Source organism: Podarcis bocagei (genome assembly GCF_964188305.1).
Source record: "Podarcis bocagei genome assembly, chromosome: 3".
Classification (NCBI taxonomy): domain Eukaryota; kingdom Metazoa; phylum Chordata; class Lepidosauria; order Squamata; family Lacertidae; genus Podarcis; species Podarcis bocagei.
Window position 1 is genome coordinate 19,759,273 of NC_138127.1, and position 25,226 is coordinate 19,784,498.

A 25,226-nucleotide genomic window follows, 5' to 3' on the forward strand; every position below is an offset into this window, starting at 1 on the left:
TGCCAAAAATCTCAGAAACCTCATCAGGAGGGCTTTAAACTGACTAATGTGGGGGAGGGAGACAGTGCTCCTGAAGGTAGGAGTCTATCAATTAATGAAGATGATCATCCAAATGTCATAGACCAAATGGAGCAAACAGCACGCGGACCTAGTGGTGGGAGGAAAAAATCCTTAAATAAGAGACACGGGGGAATGATTAATGGACTTCAATGTCTGTACACTAATGCGCAAAGCATGGGAAATAAACAAGATGAGCTTGAGCTCTTGATACAGCAAACTAAATATGACATAATAGGCATCACTGAAACCTGGTGGGATAAGTCCCACGATTGGAATGTAATAATGGGGGGATACAATCTATTTCAGAGAAACAGACCAGACAAGAAAGGAGGAGGAGTGGCGTTATATGTCAGGGATGTGTATACCTGTGAAGAGATCCAAGATTTAAAACCTCAAAGCCAATGTGAGAGCATTTGGGTCAAAATTAAGGGAGAGAAGAATAACAGGGACCTCATTGTGGGAGTTTACTATAGATCCCCAAGCCAAACGGAGGACATAGATGATGCCTTCCTGGAACAGATGGCCAAGCATGCAAAAGGAAGGGAGATAGTAGTAATGGGGGACTTCAATTACCCGGATATTTGTTGGACGTCAAACTCAGCCAAGAGCATAAGGTCAAACAGATTCCTCACTGGCCTTGCAGACAACTTCATTGTCCAGAAAGTGGGAGAAGCAACAAGAGGAACAGCCATTTTAGATCTGGTCCTAACCAATGTTGATGACCTGGTTAGTGGGGTAGAAGTGGAAGGATCATTAGGCGCGAGTGATCATGCTCTTCTGAAGTTTACTATACAGCGGAAAGGAGCAGCCAAGCATACTAGGACTCAATTTCTTGACTTTAAGAAAGCCGACTTCATAAAACTTAGGGAAGTGCTGGGTGAGATCCCATGGACAGCAATACTAAAAGGAAAGGGAGTTCATGATGGCTGGGAGTTTGTTAAGAGGGAGATAGTAAAAGCACAACGTCAGGCAATACCAATGAGACGGAAACATGGAAGGTGCCTAAAGAAGCCAGGGTGGCTATCTAAAGAACTTTTAACTGAATTAAGATTAAAAAAGGATGTGTACAAAAAATGGAAAAGGGGGGAAACCACCAAAGAGGAATTCAAACAAATAGCCAGCACGTGTAGACACAAAGTCAGAAAAGCTAAAGCACAGAATGAACTCAGGCTTGCTAGAGAGGTTAAAAGCAACAAAAAAGGCTTTTATGGGTATGTTCGTAGCAAAAGGAAGAACAAAGAAACAGTGGGGTCACTCAGAGGAGAAGATGGTGAAATGCAAACAGGGGACACAGAAAGGGCTGAACTCCTCAATGCCTTCTTTGCCTCAGTCTTCTCCGATAAAGAAAACAATGCCCGACCTGAAGAATTTGGAGCAAATGATTCAGCAAAGGAAACACAGCCCAGAATAACTAAGGAGACAGTACAAGAATATTTGGCTAGTTTAGATGTATTCAAGTCTCCAGGGCCAGATGAACTGCATCCAAGAGTATTAAAAGAACTGGCAGATGTGATCTCAGAACCACTGGCAGTCATCTTCGAGAAATCCTGGAGAACAGGCGAAGTCCCGGCAGACTGGAGGAGGGCAAATGTTGTCCCTATTTTCAAAAAGGGGAAAAGAGAGGACCCAAATAATTACCGCCCAGTCAGTCTGACATCAATAGCAGGGAAGATTCTGGAGCAGATCATTAAGCAAATAGTCTGTGAGCACCTAGAAAGGAATGCTGTGATCACCAATAGTCAGCATGGATTTCTGAAAAATAAGTCATGTCAGACTAACCTGATCTCATTTTTTGACAGAATTACAAGCCTGGTAGATGAAGGGAACTCAGTGGATATAGCCTACCTTGATTTCAGTAAGGCATTTGACAAGGTGCCCCATGATATTCTTGTAAAGAAGCTGGTAAAATGCGGTCTTGACTCTGCTACCACTCAGTGGATTTGTAACTGGCTGACTGACCGAACCCAAAGGGTGCTCATCAATGGTTCCTCTTCATCCTGGAGAAGAGTGACTAGTGGGGTGCCACAGGGTTCTGTCTTGGGCCCGGTCTTATTTAACATCTTTATCAACGACTTGGATGATGGACTCAAGGGCATCCTGATCAAATTTGCAGATGACACCAAACTGGGAGGGGTGGCTAACACCCCAGAGGACAGGATCACACTTCAAAACGACCTTGACAGATTGGAGAAATGGGCAAAAACAAACAAAATGAATTTTAACAGGGAGAAATGTAAAGTATTGCACTTGGGCAAAAAAAATGAGAGGCACAAATACAAGATGGGGGACACCTGGCTTGAGAGCAGTACATGTGAAAAGGATCTAGGAGTCTTGGTTGACCACAAGCTTGACATGAGCCAACAGTGTGACGCGGCAGCTAAAAAAGCCAATGCAATTCTGGGCCTCATCAATAGGAGTATAGCATCTAGATCAAGGGAAGTAATAGTGCCACTGTATTCTGCTCTGGTCAGACCTCACCTGGAGTACTGTGTCCAGTTCTGGGCACCACAATTAAAGAAGGACACTGACAAACTGAACGTGTCCAGAGGAGGGCAACCAAAATGGTCAAAGGCCTGGAAACGATGCCTTATGAGGAACGGCTAAGGGAGCTGGGCATGTTTAGCCTGGAGAAGAGGAGGTTAAGGGGTGATATGATAGCCATGTTCAAATATATAAAAGGATGTCACATAGAGGAGGGAGAAAGGTTGTTTTCTGCTGCTCCAGAGAAGCGGACACGGAGCAATGGATCCAAACTACAAGAAAGAAGATTCCACCTAAACATTAGGAAGAACTTCCTGACAGTAAGAGCTGTTCGACAGTGGAATTTGCTGCCAAGGAGTGTGGTGGAGTCTCCTACTTTGGAGGTCTTTAAGCAGAGGCTTGACAACCATATGTCAGGAGTGCTCTGATGGTGTTTCCTGCTTGGCAGGGGGTTGGACTCGATGGCCCTTGTGGTCTCTTCCAACTCTATGATTCTATGATTCTATGATTCTATGATTCTAGGTGACACATCTGAAAACATGTGATGTTATCATTTCTCCAGAGTGATTCAGCTGAGTCAAACACTTAATGACATCAAGTTTTCTCTTCTGCATGTGAATTCAAAGCTATTTTGAGTGAAAATTGTTTTATTTTGCAACAATTCAGCAACTTGATGTTTCATCAGGATGACTAAATTCCTGAGTGTTTTACATAACTCACTTCACTTTACCAAATGTCTGTATAAGGTGAGAAGCAGAATTTCTGTCCATAACAGGAATATTAATCTTTTTTTAAGCCAATACAACATATTTTCCAACTCAGGTGATGCCTGGTTAATATAATGAATCTTCTACTACTTCCCTTGGGAGGCTATTAAATAACCAAATAGTTCTCTCAATCACCAAGTCTTTAAATATTCGGCTGTTTTTTTCTGCTTTAATTTTGTTCCATTTATCTAACTGGCATTGCAAAACTCCCCAAAAACATTTAAGATCTTTTATAAAAGGAAAAGTGGTTCAAAGAGATTTGGCACTATTTTAATGTGGAATTCTTTCCCTAGATGCACATGAATACTCTTTCCATGGCTAGAATAATCTGGTACCCAATTTAGCTATGAGAATTAGGATATGGTTTGATTGATTGACCTTTTATCTACAAACCTGTGGGGAAGCTGAAAGGAAGGCAATAGTAATGTATTATTCAAAAAGGATAATTGCACGGTAATAACACATAGATAAAAGGTCCAAAATAATATAATTGTAACAGTGAGACAACTGTCTAGGCCAATGATTGCCATCCTTTTTGGGCCCATGGACACATTTGCAAACTGAGGAAATTGTCTATCCTTCTCTCTCTCTCTCTCTCTCTCTCTCTCTCTCTCTCACCAACCCACCCACCCCCTAGTCTATTGGCTAAAAAGCATGTTTCTTTCAAACCTAATTTCACAGGGTAGGAGACACTCTGCAGGCCTCAGTGAAGGCCTTTTGAGGTACGCGTGTATCCATTAATGCCATGTTTGTGACCCTTGCTCTAGGCAATCCAGCTAGGAAGAGGAGGATGGTGATAATGTGATAGCAGAAGGCAAAAGTCCTCTAGGGATGTGATCTTTAATAAACGTACTACTTGAGTTCTCCATACGTAAGAGCAGTCTTCAATGAATGTGATTGTTCATATATGTAAACTAACAACCTTTCTCTCCATGATACTTTGCCTCTCAGCCTTTTTGATTGCAAACAAACAAAACACAGCAGAAAACCATCACCAAACAGCTAAAGTTTTACCTCAGGTTTCATTTTCTTCTTGAATCAACATGGCCTCACTTCTTCGTACTTCCTGCTATCATTTAACCCTCCTGATCCTCCATATTGCTTCTGTAAGGCCTGTGCTCTCTTTTCAGCTTTACCTTATCCACTGTACTTGAATTATAAATCCTCTGGGCAGGGAGCAATTCATTGTATGTGTAAGGGTCGCAGCAGGTTAAGAACCTTTTAAGTCCGCCTTCCCAACCCAGGTGCCTTCTGAATGTTTGGGACTACAATTTCCATTAGTTCCAGCCAACAAGGCCAGTGGTCAGGAAAGTTGGGAACTGTAGTCCAAAACATCTGGAGGGCACCTTTAACGTCTGGATAAGAATGCTGATTTGCTTTTTGTTTGTCTGTTTATTAAATATTTCTTGGTTTACAAAAGTACAGTGTCACATTGGTTTACGAACTTAATCCATTCCAGAAGTCCATTCTTAAACCAAAGCGTTCTTAAACCAAGGTGTGCTTTCCCATAGCAGTGGGGGACTCAATTTACAAATGGAACACACTCAACAGGAAGCAAAACATGTTATTATTCCAAGGCAAGGTTCACAAACCAAAACACCTACTTCCAGGTTTGCAGTGTTCTTAATCCAAGTTGTTCATAAACTATGCTGTTCTTAAACCAAGGTACCACTGTAGGTGCAATGTCTCTTTTTTCAAGTTACATTTTCTACAGATCAGTTTCATTTGTTGAGACATTAGTGTTACATTAGGAAGAAGAGGGGGAAAGAGGTGGAGGGTGCCTGATGAGTGAGGGTGGGGTTGGGTGGTGATGTTTCTATTCTACTTAATGTATGTGTGGGGTTTTGTATCAGCATCGCTTGTGCAGGTTCTCTCTGCTATTTGCTTGTGTTCTTTTGGTGGTGAAAGAGGTTGGGGTAGGCCTAGGTTGTGGTTGTTTGTTTGTGATTGGCTGTGGTGAACTTTGTTTTCATATTTGAGTGGTGTGTGTGTGTGTTTTTGTATCAGGTTAGCCATATTGATTCATATGCTGTTGGCGGATTCTTGTTGTTGTCTTGTTGGGCTGTTTATGTGATAAAGGGGAGCCATACTGGGGTGAAGGTGTCTTCTATTTGTCCCCATGTCAGTTTTAGTTTATTGGTTAGTTTTTCTAATAAGGCTGTTTCCCATACTATTTGATACCATTGGTCCATGCTTACTCCTGACAGGTCTCTCCAGTGTCTAGCTATTATGTTTCTGGCTGCTGAGGGTAGGTTCACCCCACATGTTATAATTTACCTTTACTGGAAGGCAACTATATGTGTTAATCCAGAGAAAAGGACAGAAAGGAGAAACCCTCAAACAGGGCTGGATGTGGATGTGGGGAGAGGCAGAGCAACAGAAATCCAGTTTGCTCTCTTCCAGTGCTTTGATTTCCTCCCAAGCTTCTTATTCCCCACACAAACGGCAACTTCTGATGATAGCAAAATGAATACAACCCTGCCTTTTAAAATAAGCTACAAATGAAACAACAAAAAAGGCCCAGACAAAATCCATCTCGACACCTGCCCACCTGTCAGCTACATAAAACCAATCTGCTGAAGCAATAGACATCAGCCGCTGAAGCAAGCCCACTACAAAAGGAAATAAGTTACAGTTTTCTTCAGACATTTTAGTCATTCATCTCCCCTAAGCCCCTGCGGAATAAGCTCTACCTGTAATGTGAGACACTACTAGAATCTCTGCTTCACCCAATGATAGTAGCAATCTATTGTTTCTGAACTATGTTGTCCCTTGAGTTATATCTCAGCTCATGCATTTTTGATCTGTGTGACAATCGTTGTAGCACCACGCCTACAACAGAGGAAATAAGACATTGCTGCTACGGTTTCTGAGTTTCTTCAACATTTTGCTGCAGCCTCATATAAAATGCAATCAATTAAACAACAATAAAACCAAGGCAAAAACTGGAAAGCAGCTATATCTAGTTCAGACTGGGATCCAGTATATACACCTGTATTTGAAGCAGTATATGGTGAAGCAGAGTTTCATGTGTGTAAACACACAGGGACACATAGTGGACACATCCTGGTGCATACTGACTGGTGGCCTGCCAATAACAATGAATGTTTTCTGAACATATGTCACCTTTTCAAATGTGATTGTATTTGCCACTGCTGAGTGCCAGTGCAATGTAGTGATAAGTTGACTTAAGACCAGTAAGACCTGGTCATCCTCAGCACCAGCCTTAGAGAGGAGCTGCAGCTTATTTGGTTAGCTCCACCTTCAGTTCTACGTGGAGCTGCCCTTGGCCTGGTTGAGAGGCTCCAGCTGAGGCCAAACTATTGATGGGGACAGACTATCACCAGTGCATAACTCTGGTGCTTAAATGCTTACATTGACTGGGCATAAACTACCAGACCATGTTCAGGGTTCTTGTATTAATTTACAAGGTACTTAATAACATGGGTCCAGGATACCTCAGAGAGTGCCGTGCTTCAAATTCCTGGCCTCATCCCACAAAGACGGGATCCCCCTCCTCAAAGTATGATGACAGATCTCTTAGGAAGAAAGGGTTAGTTAGACATAGCCACATGGCAGAGGGGTTCATGAAGAGAAGACCCAGCGCAAGCTGCTTGAATTTGAAACCAGGCAGTAGATTCCCATATCATTGGGCAAACCTTTAGATTCACTTTCTTAGCTTTTTGAACAAGTTCAGAATCCTTGCAGTTGGCAATGAAAGTGAAAGAATGGCAGACCAAAAACAGCAGACTGCTAATATTTCCCCCTACCAGACTGCCAGGAGAATCACAGTTTCAGTTTATTCTCCAGCATATAAAAGACCAAGTATCCACACAAAGCATCTGAAGATACTTCACCACTGTGACCTACTTGCAGCAGGAGCAGAAGGACAATGGTTTTGGAATAATATCTGATTGTAGCATGTCTGCTGTCAATGAATCCTTTCGAAAGGGCATCCTTCTAAAGGAAATGAAAATGCAGGACTGCTGAGGTATTGCTTTGAAGAAAAGTTCAAGATACAGAACAGTATTTTATACAATAGTTTCTTCACACTACCATTCATTGTTTGGTTAGAAAAATGGGGTTATTTTCTAGATGATTTCTCTTTCCAAGTCAATGTAAGCACTTCTACTCATGAAAGGTAGGGCCCCAGGTTTCTCCTAATCTACTTACACACACATTGCAGCCATTCATAAAAGGTGCACCTGAGTCCTAGGGAACCCTTTGGAACTGAATGTAATTCAATAGAGGGCTGTAGTGGATGGTGGTGCCCAGCCTTGTGTGAGTGGAAGTGTTTTCTCTTAGTGCAACATCAGTGCTGGATACAACCCTTAACTCCATGTCTTCCCCCACTACGTACCCTCCAGATGCTTCAGACTACAAATCTCATCTGTGATGGTGCTGGCTAGGTCTGTCATTCAAAACATTTGGAGGACACCAGGTTGGGGAAGGCTGCCCTAGCATATTACCCCCTCTCCCATTCCAGTTAATAGAAGTGCAATATCTTCTGCATTACCAAACAAAAAGAAATGGCATGACTACCTCCACAGTACAACTACAGGGTTCATGTGATGGGAAAGGGTGGAAACATGTAGGTTGATCTGATTTCCCTTTTAGGAAAGGTCTGGTTTAAAAATGCATGCAACTCGAAAGCTTTCTACTAATTTTCCATGAAGTAAAATATATTTATAGAGTAAGAATAGGAAAATCAAATCAACAAATGTTCTGAAAATGGACTCCTCAGAGGAAAATGGCTAGAATCACAAATATGTAATCTTGACCTGCAAACAATAGAAAACTTCATAACACCATTTATGATAGGCACGCTTACACCAGACCAACACTCATTCCTCAATAGCTCAATACAAGAATCGGAGATATTGACCATTATCAAAAGGCTGAAACATGGGAAATCCCCAGGTCCCGGTGGATTCAGTGCTACATTCTACAAAAAGTTTAACGTTGAACTTGCTCCATGGCTCACTAACCATTTTAACAACATATTTGAAGGCAGTCCTATTACTGAATGCTGGAGACACTCCAAGACAGTGTTCCTATGTAAACCTGATAAGGACCCAACTCTTGTAGGATCTTACTGGTTTCCTTAAATAATTAGGATGTAAAAATATTGTCAGCGCTAATGGTAAAGTGGTTGAATGTGTTTATAGGCACACTGACATCCCCCAATCAAACAGGAGTTATACCAAAGCAACACATATCATACTCTTTCTGCTGAGCCTTGAACACCACCCATAATTTCCCCCCAAGCAGAATCCAGGCAGTCTTCATTTCCTTGGATACATTCAAGGCCTTCAACAGAGTTGAATGGAGCTTTATTAAATTTTTGTTAAACAAAATGATTTGGGGGAGGGGGGAATTCCTCCACTTTGTAGACAAAATGTATTAAAAAACACACCTCAGAAACAATCTAATGAATGGCTCCTTGGCAATCCGGCAACAGCAAGGTACTAAACAAAGTTGCCTGTTGTCCCCCGCAACTCTTTGCACTAGTGATCAAAACCCTGGCAAACAAGATCAGAAATGGTGGCAACATTTAAGGCATAACATCAGGAAAAAGCTCACATACCAGCAATCTGTTTGCAAATGATGTCTTAATAATGGCAGAAAATCCCAGTCGAGGCCAGCCAGCTCTTCAATCCATTTTACAGCAGTTTCATGCAGCAGCAAGACTCAAAGCAAATAATTCAAATTCTACAATAATGACCTTCAATATTCTTAGAGAAGCAAAAAAACAACAACAAAAACACAAAACCCCCACCTGCAAACCTTGTCTGGCTTCCAGCCATGTTGTGGGTGGTTCAGATATGTGGGGGTGATGCTAACTAAAGATTTAAAGTATCTGTACAAAAGAAATCACGCCAGTCTTGCTTCCAAACTAAAATCTGACCTTTGCAGGTGCAGGTGGAAACATAGTCCTTTCATGGCTTGGTCACATTGCCATCCTCAAAATGACCACCGTACCTTGCTTTCTATTTTTATTCCAAGTTCTGCCAATAGGCATTCCAACCAAGATCCTCAAGAAGTAGTAACACACAATGGAACTCTACACCAACAAAGGCAAGCACAACAAATCAGCCAAAATTACTCACTATAGACTTAGCTCTAGAGAAAGCCTCAGCTTTCCTAACTTACAGTTTTATTTCAACACCTTCCAACTAAAGCAAATGTTCCACATCATCAGAGGTTCGGACATTCCCTGGATAAGAATGGAGTCCTCACCACAATCATTAACAATACAAGGCCTTCCTTTATTGCCCATGTCCTGGAATGCAGTCAAGAAAATTAAAATTCCATTCTTAAGACTTACCTTCTTGGTCTGGAAATGTTGAGCTCCTCTTCTGGCACCCCTTCCATCTATGGCTTTCCCTTTCCTCAATCGTCTGAGCTTTTGACAAGAAGATAAGTATCTATAATATAAATAATGGGTATTCAGACTTCACAATCTTCTTCCTAGAGGCAAATCCATTGAAAAAGAAGCACTAGCAGTCAGGCATCTTCTACACATGGTTGTGGGATTTACCAATTTGTTCATTTGCACACAAACTCTACAACCAAGTACAACCTCTGATATCTCAAACTACATTTGAACACCTCTGCCCCTGCCCTGGACTAGAAAAGGATAGCTTCCCAAATTTATAAACTCCTGTTTGACCTGCAGGTGGGATCCATCTACAACTCTTAGATCCCAGTGGGATCATTTGTTGCACTTTTATCATTTCACTTACACTTTTTAAAACCAGCATTCCATGTTTAGTCTTTAAGAGCACGGTGATATTCAATAGTACTACAGTGGTACCTCGGGTTACATACGCTTCAGGTTACATACGCTTCAGGTTACAGACTCCACTAACCCAGAAATATTACCTCAGGTTAAGAACTTTGCTTCAGGATGAGAACAGAAATCGTGCACCAGTGGTGCGGCAGCAGCAGCAGGAGGCCCCATTAGCTAAAGTGGTGCTTCAGGTTAAGAACAATTTAAAATTCGGCTTTGTAATTTGGAATTTATGTGATGTGATGTGATTTTGATTTGATTAGCCGGTTAATAAAAATTATTATTTTTTAAAAAAGAGAACAGAAATCGTGCGGCAGCAGCAGCAGGAGGCCCCATTAGCTAAAGTGGTGCTTCAGGTTAAGAACAATTTAAAATTTGGCTTTGTAATTCGGAATTTATGTGATGTGATGTGATTTGATTTGATTAGCCGGTTAATAAAAAATATTTTTTTTAAAAAAAAAAGAGAACAGAAATCGTGCAGCAGCGGCAGCAGGAGGCCCCATTAGCTAAAGTGGTGCTTCAGGTTAAGAACCGTTTCAGGTTAAGAACAGACCTCCAGAACAAATTAAGTTCTTAACCCGAGGTACCACTGTACTACATAATGGAAGTTTTCTTTCTGCTTCAAGTGGAACAGAGAGATGCTTCACTCCCAATGGTGCAGCGGGGTTAGTCACGTGGTCAAATCTAAACGCAAAGCAGCTTGGGATTTCAGGTGTTAGCCTCACTGACATCAAAATGAAAAGGGAAAAGGTATATTGCTTAAGCATTATTTTACAGTTGCAGCCTTTGTTTGATTGTTCTGCAAAATCTTCCACTTATACAGAACCAACAGTTTATATTTGTCCATATTAGACTGCTCCCGGTGAGAGAATATAACATCCTGATTGTATGACTGTGAATCTCCATTTCAATTTTTACATTTTTAAAAATTACCTGTTTGCTTGGTTTCCACAGTATTTTCTGTTGCATCAAATAAAAATAATCCTCCTTATTTCCTCTTTCCTGCTATGAAAAATACGGGCAATATAATAGAGCTCAGATAACATGCTATGAGGAATTGTACACATTTAAATGAAGGCATATACTTCAAATCCAGAATCCTAGTTAAGTGGTCTCAGGAACCTCGACTCATTCATCTCACCCTGGCTGAGAGAAAAATAGTACAGTGTCTTGTGAATATGCAAATTACTGAGTATTAATTACCTCCAGCAGCCATATATTCCAAGTTTAAGTGTTAGAACTCAGCCAAGGCAATAAGACCAAATCAGGTCTGTCTTCGTAATTTACATTTTTATAGTTCTTCCTAAAGCAATCCAGAATTGACTTTTACTGCCATGAGAGGGCATAAGCTAGTATATAAATGTACTTACTACACTTGTTATAGATGTTGCTTTTAAACAGGGCTACACTATTCAACTGTTTTAAACACTGTGTAACATCCTGGAGTAAAAACTAGCACCGGTGAAAGTAGAGCACCTGAAGGAACAATAAAATGAGTAACCAATCAGTCCTGTGCATGTAAAATCCCACAGGTCTGATAGGGGCATAACCTTACATTATAGTACAAAGGCTTGCAGCTAAACTCCCAACAGCTGAGAGGAGATCAAGGGCAGTACTACACATTGCCTCATCAAACTGTGTTCCAAAATGTTAATGTACCCTGGAAGTCATTGTGGTGTATTGGTTAGTGTGTCAGGCTGGGAGAGCAGGGTTCAAAGACCCACTCAGCCATGACCACCTTTCATCGAAAGATCACAGGCTGGGAACAACATAAAAATGTGTTGATCTCAGACTGAGCCTCATAGCAGCTCCAACTCACAATAGGTAGCTGCACTTTCACTGAGAGGTGTTTCTCCATTTAAAGGAGTCCAGTCTTCTACAGGTGTTTACTGGATGAAGGGTGGTATACAAATTAAATAAATAAATAATAAAAATGCACAGCATCTCTAAACTGATTTAGAATTGCTAGAGGACTTCGGGAGAATTATGCTTGAGTCATAAGTATATCTCCTACAATGCAAGTTATGAGCGAGGAAAATTGCAAGATTCAGTTCCGTCATTAATCTTCACCTCTCCTTCACCTGCAATATGGGGATAATAGCACTGACCCACCTTATAGGAATAAGGACTGTTATAAGAATTGCTAGGATTACAGATGTGAAATGTGTCAAACACTTGAAATGAGCTAAAATAAATGCTAAGTATTATTATGCATCTGAAGAAATAGGCTGCTACTGATTAAAGTTCACACTGCAGTAAATCTTGTAAGTGCTGAAGCATTGGGGGGGGGTTCTTTCTCTTTGTAGACTAATGAGGCTCATGGGTTTTTTTTAAAAAGGCAGTTAATAATTGATACTCAGTGTTGATCTGTTTGAGGTGGCAATGGACATGCTAGCAGGAAGCACCACCATTTCCTATGGAAAAGGAGACCACACTTCCACATCACTGAGCTTAATCCTTGTTTTCACAGAAGTCAGTTATCAAATAATTAAAAATCACACCCAGTATTTCAACATATATTAAAAAATATATTAAATTTGTCAGTCTCATTGTCTTGCCCGGAGCAACCCAAAGCAAATTATAACCAAACAAATAGACAATAAACCTCACACAGGTACACTAAAAAACAAGAGGGAAGAGAAATACATTAAAAACATTCCACCCACTTCTAAAAAGCCACTGATACTTCATGGCCAAAGGTCTGGTTATAGAGGAAAGTTTTTGCCTGGCACATAAAAATATATAATGATGGCGCACAGCGAGCCTCCCTGGAGAGAGCACTCAACAAAGAAAAGGCCTATTCTTGTGTTGCCACCCTCCAAATCGCTAATGGAGGGAGCACATGAAGAAGGGCATCAGATGATGAACATAGGGTCCAGGTCAGTTGATATGGGGAGAGGTGGTCCTTGAGGTATTGCAGTCCTGTGCTGTTTAAGGATTAATCGGTCGAAACCAGCACTTTGAATTGGCAGCCAGTGCATTTTGGCCAGGATTGGTGTCATAGGCATAGATAGATAGATAGATAGATAGATAGATAGATAGATAGGTGGATGGATGGATAGATAGATATGAATAGCCTCTGCCTGTCTTATAGTTCAATCTCTAGTTTGTTTTTAGTGTTGCACAAATAAAATGAAACTAATGGAAACTATGGCAACACACTAGATATCAGTTTACTAGTATCCGTTTATCCCTATGTGAAGCCAGGCTTCCCATTTCATTTGTTCCTTGAAAAATACTACTGCATGCAAAATGTTCAGGTGGTGGAAGCATTACATGGGAATATCAGACTTTGACACCTCTGGAAAACCTGTCTACAAACCACGGCTATGCTAGGGATGGGAGGAGAAAGCCCAGAGGCATCCAGCACTGAGAAGTATTGTAAAGCAAATTGGGCATTTCCTAAGTGCAGTTATTCTGACACTCTTCTCTCTCTCTCTTCTTTCTGAAGAGCAGCTCTCTCCCCTTATGTCATGCCGCAAGTTTTTTTTCTATAAATTTGGAGGAGTCTGAAAAGCAGACTGTGATGCGACACTGTGGGAGGAAGGTGGGTTGCTGCTTAAAATGAAAACAAGAGATCCACTCCTTCATGAGCAGATCTCACCTTGTACTACCTTTGATCACAGCCACCATGCATAATCCAGAAAGCACTATTTCTAAGTGTGTGGGGGGAATCCTTCATTTTGAATCAAGGCTCCCACAGTTGGAGTTCACCAACAGTAAGTGATGATGAGAAGTGGAGGGTACAAATCTCCTCATTCCAAGAAGTTCTCCCATTCTGAGTCAGACCCAGGTCCATTTGCGTCTGAGGGCAAGTCAAATGGGGCTTAATCTGCTGCCTTGCCACTAGCCATGCCTGCCATTTCTGCCCTTTATATTACAGGCTTCCTCAACCTCTGCTCTCCAGATGTTTTGAGACTACAATTCCCATCATCCCTGACCACTTGTCCTGCTAGTTAGGGATCATGGGAGTTGTGGGCCAAAAACATCTGGAGGGCTGAGGTTGAGGAAGCCTGCTTTATAAGCCACAGCAGCTGCAGCAAAATATTTCTGTTTGCAAAAGGGCAGGAGAAAACCAGTGGTCAGGAGAAGTCTGCTAGATGCTGCCTTAACCTTGAAACGACAAGGGGTGGGAAGGATTATTTCAAGCTCAGGACAGAAAACATAGGAAGCTGCCTTATATCAAGTTAGATCTAGCTTAGTATTATCTGCACTGATTGACAGCAGCTCTCCAGGGTTTCAGGCAGGATTGAACAAGGGACTTTCTGCATGCAAAGCAGATGTTCTACCACTGAGCCGTAGCCCCTTTCTTAGGTGGGCCTGCTGTGAGTTCTTCCTACTCCTAACCCTTTGCAAAGAAGGGGATTTTGCTTGTGAAGGTGAGGGTGGGAACTGGTAGGAAATGGAGCTTGTTGTGGCTAAAACATATTTGTGTGTGTATGTGCTTGTGCATGTGCATGCATCAATATACTGCATTTACTTAAAACATTTTTCAAAAATAAATTCTGTCAAATACTATAACAAGAAGCAGCAGCAAAAAGTCGTATCAAAGTTGTGTTGTTTTTTAGTATTTGAAGTGATAGCACATCAATACTTATCACTATATCCTATACAGTACAATAAAGTCACATATAAACAGAGGCATTTTTTTCTTCTTAAAAAATGTATCATTTAGTGAAGTCCAGCAACCTGCTGGGAGCTCACAGGTTCCATGTTGTATTCAGAGGTGCCAAGCCTCCTTTATGGACCCTATCCATGCATTTGCAACACATGCACTGCCACCTCGGCCTGCCCTGCAGTACAAAAAAGTAGTGCCTACATTTTAAAGTTGTACACAATCAGGAGAGTCCTGATTGCATGAACCACCTACATTTGTATAACTGTGTACATAATGGGTCCCATCTTTTCCAGGTGTCTTGCTCAACACAAAAATATTGAGATAGAGGCCAGTGCATCGCAATCAAGAGCAGTATGAACAAGGAGCTCTCTGCCCTCTTCATGAATTTAGAATACCCACAGACCAGCCCCGCATGAATAGGGTTTATTTTTGTGACATGAACCTGTCAGTTTTGCTACTTCAATTTCTGAGGGGTGGGGCTGGATAATAAGTACATTGGGTCAAGTGCATTAGTACATTTCTTTGTAGGTTGTTACATTTGATACATTTTCTTGAAAGGCAGCAATGATAAGATTTATATGTTCTTATGCATACCCATTACATCTCAGTTGGCAAAGACACCAATATGGAATGTCATGCTGCAATGAATTGCTTTAAATCCACCAAGTAAATGTAATACATCATGCAACGTCTAGTGAAGACTGCAAATTTGGTTTTCTGGGGAAAACAATACCCATGGTCCTAATTAAATATGTGATAACTTAGATACACCTATAAATCTGGAACCAGTGAAACCCTAAGTACGTCTGATTTTATTCCATGCCTTCCTCTTGCATGGGCACAAGACATATTAATCAATAAAGCTTATAAGGAATATGTAATTCATCATAATTCCACTGAGATACTGTTTGCTGGTCCAGACCACTAATTACTGAAAGCCTTTAAAAACACTTTCATTTCTTTCCTATCCTAGACAGCTTGATTTTAAAAGAAAGAAAGCACACATTCTTAAATGCCACATCATCAATTATTGTAATGCCACAGAAGATTAATTTAGCCAGGCCAATAATTCTCATAATTGACATCTTATTTCAAGGACAGAAATGCTGAGGAATGACAGAAATATATATTTTAAAAATAGCACAAAAGAAGAAATTGGTATCAATGTTTCAATCATGAGTCAGGTGCTCTAGGTGGGACACAGAAGAGCCTGAAGGTTTCGTTATTATATTTATTTACTTCAGTGATCAAATGGTTTAGCCATTCATGATCAGGATAGCTTCATGAAGTTTCATCTCACTTTCTAGTCATGAATTAAGGATGAGAGATTTCAGTGTCTTAACCATGTTCCCCAGTGGTGTTTTCTCTCTCCCCACCTCCAATTTAATTGTTATTAGTTTTCCAAAATTTTAAACAAATTAACAACAAATTGAATTGAATTTAACACCAATTTAACTCCAGTGCTATTTTTCTAGAAAAAGAGGTGCCAGAACTCACCATGAACACCTCCCTCGTTCTCTCAGCCACCTGAGAGGTGCTGGAACTGAGTTCCGGTAAATTCCACCTGAAAAAAAAGCCTTGGTATAGGAGCCTGCTATTATTTCAACTTTCTAAAGTCAAATATTGGAGGGGGGGCATACACATCCATGGGGATTATCTAATATAAACCTTTGCCCTTTAGCCCCAGACATTAAATTTTATTAATGACATAACAAAATAACAGTGAATGTGTTTGTTTATATATATTTATATGCTGCATTATATAGGTACTCCAAACAGAAATCGTCACACATGTACACACCAAGTATAAAACAACAACAACAAATGAATTAATAACTGAAGCACAATTAAAACTCAAATTCACAAGCAGCAGCAAAAGTCAGCAGATTTATAGGCCAGGTATATTTGTTAACCAACAGTCTATTGCTGACCACTAGAGCAGTTCCACTATGATAAGTAGGCCTTATTTCGTTGCAAGTAATAAATTGCTGTCTATTGTTTATGGATGCAGTGAAGGAATGTAAAACTCAATTCTGCCGTCAGTTTGTTAACGTAGCTTGAGCATAATACATTGTCAACAAGCAATTCGATTTTATGACGCCTCCCTTTCTTTTGCTTTTTAAAAATGCAGGTCAGTTTGAACTACTAGTTGGTTACTGCAGAAATGTTAGGCCTGTAGTTGCTATGGCGATGTGCCATTAGCAGTGAGCAGGTACTCTCAGCAATAGATATATTCTTCCATCATGCCTGTCAAAAATGTACCAGGCCAGTACATTTGGCACCACGCTGCTATATTTTAACTCTGAACCACAGTTTTCAGGCAGTGCCTGGCAGAACTATTTTCGTCTTTTGTATGTTGTGTTTCCTTGCTCACTTGACTGACGCCTATAATCACATGAAGAGTAAGTGCACCTTGCGGAATGAAAGGCCTTTTGTTGACAACTAAATGGTAGGTGGGGGTTTGGAATGATAGACAGAAAAGTTACTGGGGTGAGGTTGTGGAAGGTTTGTGCAGGAGAGGATAATATTGGTGTGTGTTTTTGCTTAAACCTGCCCCCCCAAAACCCCTGGGATACAGCACACAACGTCATTGAGAAGGATGCTATTTATCTAGAACAAAAACAAGTGTTAGAAGACAGTAAACAATGACTCTTTATCCTGTGTCTGGAATCTTTTAGTATACTACAGTTTTCCATGTTAAAGACATATTTTATATATATATATATATATATATATATAAAAATTAAATAGCATTTCTGTATCAGACAAGGTGTACTATGCCACATATACAAGGTATAATTTAAAATGCACTGAAACCTTCTATACAGCTTTGATGAAGTATGTGTATGCATTCTTGCCCCTCTCTTGATTGAAAAAAGTGCATTATTTATGAACCCAAGAAAACCTTGACCAATATAAATGAGCAAGGCTTTGGAAAATGCCTGCCTATTTTGCTCCCCTTGTGAATATCAGTTCAATTAGTTGCTTGCACACTGATTCACAATGGGATCTTTCTGCCTAACACGATTGCTGTTACTTGAGGGGGAAAGCAACTGATGTTATTTTGATGCCCAGTAAAGTGATATGTGCAGCAGTCCCTATGTACATTAACTCTTAAACAGGCTGAGCCAAGCTGAATGTGGCTTATTTCCAGGTAAGTATGCATAAGATTGCAGCTGCTTCACTTATGAATATTTGTGTCCACTTATATAAAAGCAGAGCACACACTCGGCACAAGATGAACCGTTGCTGAGTTGTAGCAGTTGAAATTTCAAAAGGAGGAATCTGATACAGTATTTGAATGCTTCCCTCTATATTTAAAGTTCCCCTACATAGAAAAAGAAGCATCACAAGGAGAAGCCTATAATCCTAGGGGGTGGGCAATAGGTCTATTTCTTATCTGTGTCACTTTTGAATGTGTTCACCCATAGCCTATCCTAACCTGTTTCTGCATCAATTTTCAATTTCAAAAGAAATGCTCATCAAAATTCACATTTAAACACACATTTCTAGATATATTTCAGCAACACACATTTTGATGTGTTTTTGCTCTTGAAATACACATTTTAAAATATATCTTGAACAATATTTGAATGAAGCTGTTTCACACATGAAATACAGTGGTACCTTGGTTCCCGAACGACTTGGCTCCCGAACAAATCGGCTCTTGAACGCTGCAAACCCGGAAGTAAGTGTTCCAGTTTGCGAATGTTTTTTGGAAGCCGAACGTCTGTTTTGGCTGTTTCTGGGGCCAATCAGTCAACCAGAAGCCGTGCCTTGGTTTGCGAACGTTTTGGAAGTCAAATGGACTTCCAGAACGGATTGAGTTTGGGAACCAGCATCATTTGATGCTGAAGTCAACACGTGATAAATATGCACAAGTGACATCATTCCTTCATCACAATTTATTAGCAGCATCTTCTTCTCCCCGCCCACCATACCATTATGCAGAGTGAATCAGTCTTCCTGGCAGGTGACTTGCTGTGGCATAATGGGGGGCAAAAGAGCAGGTGGGCAGGTGGGCGGGCAAAAGGGCAGGTGAGTGGATGGGCAGGAGGGGTGGTGGGCATTTAATTGTCATGCTAACACACCAGCAGAGGCAATCCAGCACTCCTGCTGGTGCATTTGCACCAAGTCACCATGCTCATCCCTGGATACCACAAAGACCTACCTGCCAAGAAGCTAGTATAGTGAAGAAGCTCGGCCCAGTATACCTGAAGGAGGTCTCCACCCCCATCGTTCTGCCCGGACGCTGAGGTCCAGCGCTGAGGGCCTTCTGGCGGTTCCCTCATTGCGAGAAGCAAAGCTACAGGGAACCAGGCAGAGGGCCTTTTCGGTAGTGGCGCCCGCCCTGTGGAACGCCCTCCCATCAGATGTCAAAACGATAAACAACTACCTGACATTCAGAAGACATCTTAAGGCAGCCCTGTTCAGGGAAGTTTTTAATGTATGATATTTTAGTGTTTTTTGGTTTCTATGGAAGCCGCCCAGAGTGGCTGGGGAAACCCAGCCAGATGGGCGGGGTACAAATAATAAATTATTATTATTATTATTATTATTATTATTATTATTATTATTATTATTATTATTCACACGACTTGTTGAGCACCTTCTGGTGCAACCTTTGTTTATGCAAATGCTTCTAGCTCACAGATGTTCCCAGCTCATTTCTGAGAGCTGATATTCTAGTGTAGAAATTTTCCCTTACAGATATTGACATCTGCATAAACTTATCTGCATTGCACAAATTATTTGGCTTGCATCACAACTGTAGAACAAGAAATCTCCAACAGCACCAAAGGACTCAAATGTGTATTTTATTGACTTTTATATATTTTTTTTAGTTCCTTCATCCTCTCCTCTATATGGGAGTATAATTATAGAATTGCCCAGCAGAGCAAGTACCCCAAACCTTTAACAACAACAGCACCAATTTTTATCCCTTTACTCTTTTTACACTGTAGCACAGCATACAACACTCTGTGTCTTTACATGCCACACATACAGCATCAGGTGTAGAGAGGGTGAGTATAGCTATAGAGAAATGGCCTTGGGGGCCAAATTAGAACTCTGCATGGCCTAATTTGGCCAGTGAGCCAGAAGCTCCCTATGCAGACATTTTCACCGTGTAGGTGAAGCAGTTAAGTACTCTGCATTATCTGAACCATATTTAGTGCTCAAAGATAAGCTGCTAAAGAAGTTCTGAAAACAGGCACAGATTTCAAGCAGTCTATCAAGCCGGAAAAAGAAATGTTTAGGAAGGGTACCAAGGGGGCAGGATTGAAATCATACAGCTTTATGTAAAAAAAATTATCTAAGAAACCCTATTTTCCCCTACCCCACCTTGAGTCAGAATCAGCAGCAAGGTTCTGTGTTCAATTTCTGAATCATATCCATGTCACACTTACCCAAATATCCACGTAAACATACCATCAGGATCAGCATGAGGGGTTGGCAGGCTCCTGTGAAGCCCCACAGTATATTAAGGGGGTAAGTAAGTAGGAAATTCTAAACGTATGTTTCATTCCTAAAAAGCAACTTTTGAAAGGGGTTACTTGAAATAGGAAGTCAGGTGGGGCAGGGGTGGGGCGATAACCCTTTCTCAAGCAACCACATACTTTGCATAACCAGCAAATATGCAATTAATGCCACCTGGCTTTTGGGGGGACTCGAATATGGCAATCCTACCCTAACTCGCCATGGAGCTGAGCATTGTATTTCGGCAAACCCAGCTTTGTGTATGCATGTGTGCATGTTGAATTTTTAACAATAAGGCTCATTAAAAAAAAATCATGCATTGCACCATTATAACCAGTTGCTGTCCGGTGTAGCTGAAACTAATGTCTATGGAAAAAACCTGAAGATATTTAATGGGTTCTTATGGTGGCAGATGAAATTTGAGATTCATCAGAAGCAAAGCACATGAATCTGATTTGCAAATTCGGAGCAGAGGGGAAACATTAGTTTCTTCAGTGCTGTAAAAGCTGCATACTGCTTCATCATAACTCATTGCATTGGAGATGGAGACAGAAACATTGAAAGAGTTACTTGCTTTAGATCATCATCCAGATAAATGTGTTCCATTACATGCAGGCCTTTGGATGGTGAGCATCTCCCTACAGGGTAGATAAATCTGTATTTGGGCAGTCTGTTAAAAATACATTAACTATTTTAAATGCATCATTAGGCATTCTTTTATTGCCTTTACCTATGGACCTTACAACTCAATATGCAGTAAAGAAAAATGTAGGAATTAACAATGAACATTTCTATATGTGTTATGTATGGGTATTGATTTTTAAGCCAATGAATGTAATTATATTAAAAACTATGGACATCAGCAGAAAGTAATGAATTTGTTTATGTGAGCAAAGAAGCTGTCATCCTGTTCCATCAGTTCTTTAGCAGAGGCTCACTATTAACCAAGCATCAAGAAATCATGGAGGGGAAAATGGCTGTATTATCTCATTAATGCAATATTTATTTATTTATTTATTTTTGTATTTACAACATAACCCCATATACTGGGCAGAGTAAATCATTCCACTGAAATTTCAACACACAACTGGTTCAATTTTACTCTCTTATCTGCATATGTATAATTCTGAGTTTACTGATGTGGTTTTGTGTGTAGCGATCACACGAGAAAGTTCATGAAGCTCATCAAAACTGCTTTTGTTCAATCTTACTCACAGGTTTTTTCCAGTCCAAATTTACAGGAAGGAATCGGCGCTCTCCGTCAATGGCGATGCGGCTTCACCCTGCGGGCTGGGTAGCGACTCTCAGCACCGCGCTCTCCCGATGCCGTTCCGTAGCCTTTAAAAAGGCTCTTTCTGCGGTAAAGGGGGGGCGCTTCTGGTGCCCACCGAGTCTCCGTGTTCACAGGCTTTATTCCTGTATTTCTAGGTTGGATTAACCACAGTAAGGTTCCAATCTGGTTGCATCAATTTAGTGCCCACATCCCAAATGTAATGTGACTGGTATTTGTAGAGTGAATTGCCTATGTCTGATAAAACATATGCACAACAAAACATATTGTCTCTCCCAATATCTGTGCTATAGCTTCATTGTTGCATCGCAGGGACATAACATCTCAGCGACCAAACTCCTGTGATGCTGTTTTTTAATCCTCCGAATATGACAGGAACCCTGAATTGCACTGCAATCTGACATCAAAGCCGTGATTCAGTTCAATCGGGAGCAATAGATCCTGCACAGAACACCATGACAGGCTTGCAAGACATGCCCCCCTCCAAGAGCCAATGAGCATTGCGATGGAAGCATAAGACATTCTGCTGCCTGAGGCAAAGGACAAAATGACACCTCACTCCTTCTGTGTACAGAAGATGTCCAGATTGGTAGGTGAATCTAACTTCAACACTGGCAATGGTGAATGGGTAGCATTCTCCACTGCACCCAAGTGCAGTATGCTAGGTTAGGGGAAGCATGGCACGCTGTGTGGCAGGAACCACTCCACCCTTCAACATTTGCTGCCACTCTCTGCAAGCCAACATCTGCCTGAGGTTACCACTATGCTCTGTGAAGACCTCCTTCTACACAGAATGGACCTACCAAGTTCAGTTGTGGCCTGGGCAGGCCAGTCTTCCTGTTATATACCTGCTGGGATTGACAGGGCATAGCTCTCCTGACAGGTGATTTGGTTCAGCCACAGTGTGGAAATAAAGGAGGAGATTGCCCGTCGGATATCAGGCACTCTATTATTCAAATTAGGCCGCAGTGTTTTTCTTACAATCCCCTTCTCAATGAATTAATCACATTTAATCTAGCATGTAAAATCTCAAAACTTTCTTATTTGTTAATTTGAGCCACTGCTGCTCTCACTTCATTACAAACAATATTTTTTGCCTGCAACACACTTGAGCAAACCTGCTCCTCTTCCTTTCACAGATATTTTGTTTCCATTTGCAACTGTAGCTGCCTCTGATTAGTTATCATTTAACTCTTTGAGGGGAATTAGCATCAGATGTCATGTGCATGGAAGTTGCCAAATCAATTAACCAACTAGAAGGGTTACTGTTAATAGCACCAGTTTTCCTATAACTTCATATTGCTGGATAGTTCTGATGAACTACAAAAATGTTTTTAGATTCAGGTAGGTAGCCGTGTTGATCTGACGCAGTCGAAATATATAAAAATAAAAAATAGTCCAGTAGCTCCTTAGAGACCAACTAAGTTTGTTCTTGGTATAAGTTTTTTGTGTGCATGTACACTTCTTCAGATCCAAAAGCATTTTTAATTTTGCTTTCTGTTGCCACTCTGGAGCTTTTCTTTCTTAGTGCCACTTTGTTTTGTACGATTCCTTGCAAATGAAGGAAAACAACTTTTCTGCTTGTATATGTTGTATATGTCTAGATGGATTTTATTTATATCTATAAGATTTTGCAGACTTTGGCTGTGAACTGGGGCCCTACAAAAAAACAAACACAAAAAACTAAAGTTGGGCCCCACTTCTTCAAATTGGGCCCCACTGGCCAGCTCTGAGTCTCATAGTTGCTGGGCCTGAGTTGCCCTGCCCTTGCATGAAGTCTTGGGTTTGCAATTTTGCGAGAGGAGAGACTGCAGCACTGGGGAGATGGCAGGCTGGCGAGGCCCCCTAGATTTAGAGGCCCAAGTTCCCCTGCCCTCACATGAAATCTTGGGTTTGCAATTTTGGGAGAGGGGAGGTTGCCTGCTGGGTAGCGGGCAGGCCGGCGAGGCCCCCCTAGATTTAGAGGCCCTAGGCTTCAGCCTACTTAGCCTATACATAAATCCGGCACTGTAATCAGCTATGTCATATGTAATGAAGGGAGAATGCTATATTGTTCCTGCTGAAATTATTTCATATATTATTTATTAATATTAAACTAATGTTATAGTTAACTGTTGATAAATTGCTGGCGATTGCTATTACGTTGTTGTTGTTATCATCATCATTTTCATCATTATCCTCATAATCATTAATTTATATATAGCACCAATGCTCTGCATTGTACTTTACAAGAAAAGAGTCCCATGCCGCAAGGAGCATATAGTCTACAATTCAGTACAGAGGAGACAACAGAGGGGAAGGATAGCAAAGTTATCACCCAATGGGTTTAAGCTGCTGGATTTCAGATTAACTTGCAGAGAAATATCTTGACGGTAGTTACAGTCTGAAAATAGAACAAACTATTGGCAGAGGGCCCACCATTGCTAGAGGTTTTCAAGAAGATACTTGATAGCCATCTGTTGAGGATATGCACGATCTAGATTTCCTGTACTGAGCAGTGGCGTTGGATCTCAATGCCCCCAGAATGCTCAAGATCCATGCCATACATTTAAAATACTCATATACCACTTCAACACTCATAGCTATCCCTCCAAGAGTCCTGGGAATTGTAGTTGTTAAGGGTGCTGAGAATTGCTAGGAGACCCCCTCACAGAGCTACAGTTTCCAGCCCCCTTAACAGACTCAAGTTCCCAGGGTTCTTTTTTTTTTCAGGGGGAGGGGGAGCTATGTGGTGCATGGTGTGGGTGTGACTTCACTTAGATATGCTTAGGGTTGGTACAAATGTTAAAATGGCAGTGCTTTTGTATCAAGCTCCTCTTCCCACTGCAAGCCTTAATGCAACTCCTGCCTTCCAACTTAGTATCTGAAACTTAAATCATGCCCATGGGTCTCCCCTTGGGCTGTGTTTTCTCTGAATTACACAAATGAAAGTGTAAGCACCCGTCTCTCTTAGTGGCCATTGTTTCTTTCTTCTTCACAGTCAGATAATCACTGAGGAGTGCACATAAATATTTTAAAATCATATGCAGCACAGAAGGTAAAGCTTAGCAAACAGGAGGTCTGGAGAAACATTTCTAAAGAAAATAACCTTTCCATCTACAGCATAATTTTAAGAAAGGATATTTCGCTGAGCCTCATCTAGGGGTGAGCCGGACAAAGTTGGACAAATTTCCTCACTCCCATATGTCTTATAATGAGTCAGTCGGACGATTGGCCCATACCCTCGGTATTTTCAGATGGCAGCAAGCTCTCTGGGGTTTCAGACAACCGTCCTTCCCTGTCATACCTGGAGATGCTAAGGACAGAACCAGCGATCTTCTGCCTGCAAAGTAGATTCTCTACCTCTGAGTCACAGTCCTTCCCTTAAAGGTGTGGGCGGAGGGGACTTTTGCGTGGGTTATACAAGATTCTAATGACTTTCAGGGCTTTCTCTTAATAATGGTACAGTGGTACCTTGGGTTACATACGCTTCAGGTTACATACACTTCGGGTTACAGACTCCGCCAACCCAGAAATAGTACCTCGGGTTAAGAACTTTGCTTCAGGATGAGAACAGAAATCGCGCTGCGGCGGCGCGGTAGCAGCTGGAGGCCCCATTAGCTAAAGTGGTATCTAAGGTTAAGAGCAGTTTCAGGTTAAGAACGGACCTCCGGAATGAATTAAGTTCTTAACCTGAGGTACCACTGTATCTCATTCAGCTAAGCTGCAAGGTACCCCCCCCCCTCCATGGCTAATTCA

General features: G+C 41.2%; 1 protein-coding gene across 1 annotated transcript in view; it reads right to left on the reverse strand.

Moving 5' to 3' along the window:
• Window positions 1–16,451, reverse strand: part of KHDRBS2 (KH RNA binding domain containing, signal transduction associated 2) — a 432,530-nt gene extending 416,079 nt beyond the window's left edge. Inside the window, exons 1-2 of the mRNA XM_081187087.1 lie at window positions 16,217–16,451; window positions 9,637–9,736 (exon numbers count right to left, since the gene is read on the reverse strand). Of these exons, the coding sequence (XP_081043213.1) occupies window positions 9,637–9,736; window positions 16,217–16,219 (103 nt within the window). The 5' untranslated portion in view covers window positions 16,220–16,451. The remainder of the gene's footprint in view (window positions 1–9,636; window positions 9,737–16,216) is intronic.
• Window positions 16,452–25,226: the final 8,775 nt, after the last annotated feature.